The sequence below is a fragment of the Momordica charantia genome, unplaced genomic scaffold, assembly GCF_013281855.1.
Source record: "Momordica charantia cultivar OHB3-1 unplaced genomic scaffold, Mcharantia_2.0 BLBB01000074.1, whole genome shotgun sequence".
Taxonomy (NCBI): Eukaryota; Viridiplantae; Streptophyta; class Magnoliopsida; order Cucurbitales; family Cucurbitaceae; genus Momordica; species Momordica charantia.
The window spans coordinates 30,072-34,204 of NW_028275230.1; the positions used below are offsets into that span (position 1 = coordinate 30,072).

Below are 4,133 nucleotides of genomic sequence, written 5' to 3' on the forward strand. Positions count from 1 at the left end.
TAAGCTGTAGAATTGAAGCAGGAAATATGACACTTTTGGTGAGATGAAGACTTGACAAAATCAAAAATCTTTTACCTAAAAAAAATCTATTTTTCTTAATCTATTTTTTTTTAACAATCAATTTGCAAAAAGAAAATATTTTTAATTAAATTCTAAATATTACAATAATAATAAAACAAAATAAAAAATAAAATAAAATCTTTAAAAAAACAAAAATAAAATTAATTGATAAAACCTTTTTCTCTTAATAAAAACAAATCCAACTTAAAACTTTATCTTATAAAAATAAAACTTACCAAAATAAAATAAGATATTTAAAAAATAGATAAATAAATGAATAAATAATAACAATAATAATAAATCCATTTTTTTAAAATAAAATCTATTTTTTATTTAATTAAAACTTTACCTTAAAACCAGTAATAAAGTAAAGTTACGTTACTCTTAACCAAACTAAAGAAGATAAAACTTAATAAAAATAAATAAATAAATAAATAACAAAAATTAAGCCGGACCAAATACGATGTTTACATGCATCAACCAAACAACGGAAAGTTTTGCCCCCGTGTCGATGTTGAGCACCTTGACACGTCGACATGTAGCTCGACATTTGAAACCCTGATTGTAACCAACTTGAAAGTTTATGAACTAAATTGTTATAAATTAAAATTTAAAGACTAAATCGTTCGTTAATTCAATGAAATTACACCCACCAAGCGTGACATTTTAACTTTAATATTTCTTCTCACATAACCAGGCTAAGTATTTAAATGATGGAGAGAGATCACTCACATGAAAACACAAAAAGAAGACTAAATCAATGGGATTGAAAAGAAGAATAATGAATGAATAGTCTGAACTTTATTATATAAAAAGAAGTGGAAAACCTTCAAACAAAAAAGATTACATCACAATGGAAAGAACTAATAATCAACACTTACATAAAAGAATTAAAGAATTACAACATATAATAAATAATATGGACTCAACACTGCCCCTATTGTGACAACTCAAACCAAAAGAATGAAAGAATAATCTTTGTGTTTTCTCTCTCTACCCTACAAAGAATTCCCCTCTCTCTCTCCTCTGTATAACAAATTACAATGAAATTCAATCAAAAGAAGAAAAAAAATTTGATGATCATGTTCATTTTGGATGGCTAAATGAAGATAAACTTGCTTCTGCTGGTGCCCATGCTGATAGTGTGTAAATTGGCTGTTCTTCCCAACTTAGCCTAATTCCTTCTGCTCCTCCTTCTTCTCCAATCTTTTCCACATTGAATCCTGAAGAAGAAGAGTACATCTTCAGCAGGAACTGGCTCTGAAGAAGTTCCCGGTCGACGCGAATCCCGACGCACTGCATTCCTCCTTCCTCCTCCATCACCTTCTTCCATTTCTCAAATCCAACATGTCTTTCATACCTCTCCCTTCCTTCACATCCTATCATGTTCCTTATCTCCCTCCCAAACATCTCCTCTATCTTCAACCGCGCCGAGCTCTCCGGTGGGAGGCTGGCAGCGTCCACCGAGTCGAAGATGGCTGCGTAGTACTTGAGTGTGCTGGCTACTCGGGTCTCCAACCTCGGCTCGTCGTGCTCCGCTTCTTGCTCCGCCATCACTACAATGCTTGGGTTTGTGCTTCTGATGAGCCCCAGAAAGTCCCTCAATGCTCCCCCATTCCCATCATACAATGTCTTGTGAAATTGGAGAATGCAATTCACTCCCACACTCTCTTGCTCCTTCACATGAAGCATCCACAGCCTCACATCCTCCAATCGGTCCACCACCGCATGGAACTCGAACGGTATTCTCAATGCTTCGGCGAGCCCCGCGAGCCTGTCTCCCGTCTCGTTCAGTTCCTGCTTCGACTCGCCGATCCCGGTGATTCGGACATGGCTTGGAGGGTTTGCTCTGGAAGCCAGACTTTGGAACAAGCTGGGCCATTGCAGCCCTTGCTTGATGTCGAAGTCTATGATGTGGACTCTGTCTTTCCCTTCAAATGCTCTCAACAACATCTCGTTCGCCGTGAAGTGGATGAATTTCGGGATCGGGCTCACCTCGTTCAGAAGCCGTAACGCTGTCCCGCAATCGTCGTCGATCCGATCGAAATCCCGGGGCGTCGTGATGTGGAACACCTGAGGCCAAACTCTGGTGACCCGAAGAGCCAGAGCCTCAGTGTAATAAGCAATCAAACGGGTGATGGGAGATGGCCCTCTTGGAGATGCAAGACTCCCAAGTTTATCAATCAAATGGTTGATCAATCCAATGTTCTTTGATCCAATTGCTTCCACACAGGACATTAGAAGACTGATGAGCTCAAATCCTTCTTCTTCTTGCCTCTGATGATCCAAATTGGAGCCCTGATGGTGATGATAAGAAGGATTTCTTGAGCTGCCATTGCCAATTTCTGGTGCTGCTGCTGAAACATTCTCTGTTGTTATTCTTGTCCTCAATGCAAATCTTTCACTTTCTGATGAAGAACTAGAACCCGAGCCGGAGCCGGAGTCGTTGTCAGCTTTCACGTGGCTGGTTTCTCCGTCGTTTCGTCTTCCCAAATCGGCGAACTCTGCCAAAAACGACGGGGGCGAAGAAATGACTTCACTTCCAGGAAGAAAGCAGAGTGTTTCCTCGTCCCCGTCCGGTTGGTGAAACCAGAAACTCCCGGCACCGCCTCCGAATTGGCTCAGAATCAGCCCTTCCCTGCCGTCTTCTCTGCTCTCCCTCTTCCTCTTGGCGCTGCTAATGGAAGACTCATCATCATCATCAATCCCAACCTGCTCTGCAATTCTCTTCAAGTTCTTACCTTTCCTCTTCCAAAACTCTTGTTTGATCGGCTGGCCAGTGGCGGCCAAGGGCGGGAGCCTGATGCTCTGCTTCTCGACGGAGAGCGCGACCGGGCGGATCGAAGGGGAGCGGGCAGCAGCAGAGGCGTCTTTCGAGCGGGAAAAGCTGCAGGGCAAATCCAACCTCTGTGTGCTCATTGAAGAGGGTAGCTGCAAATGGCAGGCTTGGAACTGCGGCTGTGCTTCACTTCTCAATCGATTCCTTGGCGACAGCAATGTTGAACTAGAACACCCAGCCAACATCCTCTATCTTCTTCCAACTTTTTTTCTTCGTTTTTCTAAAAGAATCAACAAACCCCCACCACCCTATTTTTCTCTTCTACTCTTTATAATCCAAAAATATATAACCTTTTTCTCAAATGGGTATGAACCAAAAAGAATGAAACTACGTGAGTGTGTGGAAAATTTCAAAATCGTATGAACAACAAAAAAAAAACAGAGGAATCCGATGAAAAACCAACAAGAAACAGAGGAAGAATATCAAAACAAATACTCCGTTTGAAACGTGTGTCCTAAACAACAAATCCCCACCCGAAATCAAACAAAGAATGAAAACTAGATTACAAGAACGCTGCCTAGGAAAAGAAAATCATCGGATTCCCAAATTCTCAGAGGAAGAAGTTCATTGGAAAAAACAGAGGAGGGTTTGCGTACTTACAAAACGATGAACAGAGTTGAAGAAACATACTTGAGAGATGGAGGAATCGAAGCGAAACGTGAAACCCAGAACAGATTTAGAAGCCATCATCACAGCAAATCCAAATCCCACAGAACCCTTCAACCAAACTGAAGAACAGAGAGGAAAATCATAAGTAGAAGTTGGGGGGGGGGGGGCGGTTTTCTACAGTGGCGAGACAAGTTCAAGTTCAAGATCCATTACCTGTGTCTGTAAAATTTCTCTTCTTGTTCTTGATGTTGTTTTTGTTGCTGTTCTTCGTTCCTTTTTTCTTGATGGGTTGGTTGTGTGACTGATTTGATATACCAGCGCTGAAACAGAAACCAGGGAGCAGCGGGGAAAAGGGTATAAGGACTGTGGGGAACTTTGATCGGAGGCCGTTGGATTTGGATCGAATGGCGGAGAGAGAAGAGTGTAAGTGACCGTTGGAATATGTCGGTGGAATATGACCGTTGGGAACGCCAAGGGAATTTGGTGTACGGTCCTCTCTTTTTCTTCGTGCACGCTACACGCACGTGACTCTCTGAATAATTTCTTTTCTTTTTTAGTTTTTTTTTTATTTTTTTTATTTTTGCCGTCCATTTACATAGACCGACCGTTGGGGTACGTTACAATC

The 4,133-nt window shown here is 41.2% G+C and overlaps 1 protein-coding gene across 1 annotated transcript; it reads right to left on the bottom strand.

Moving 5' to 3' along the window:
• Window positions 1-842: 842 nt before the first annotated feature.
• LOC111013360 (scarecrow-like protein 28) lies at window positions 843-3,820 on the bottom strand. The gene is made up of 2 exons (XM_088118282.1): window positions 3,722-3,820; window positions 843-3,627 (listed from the first exon to the last, which is right to left on the bottom strand). The coding sequence occupies exon 2, from the start codon at window positions 3,082-3,084 to the stop codon at window positions 1,147-1,149; it is 1,938 nt and encodes a 645-aa protein (XP_087974408.1). The 5' UTR covers window positions 3,085-3,627; window positions 3,722-3,820; the 3' UTR covers window positions 843-1,146.
• Window positions 3,821-4,133: the final 313 nt, after the last annotated feature.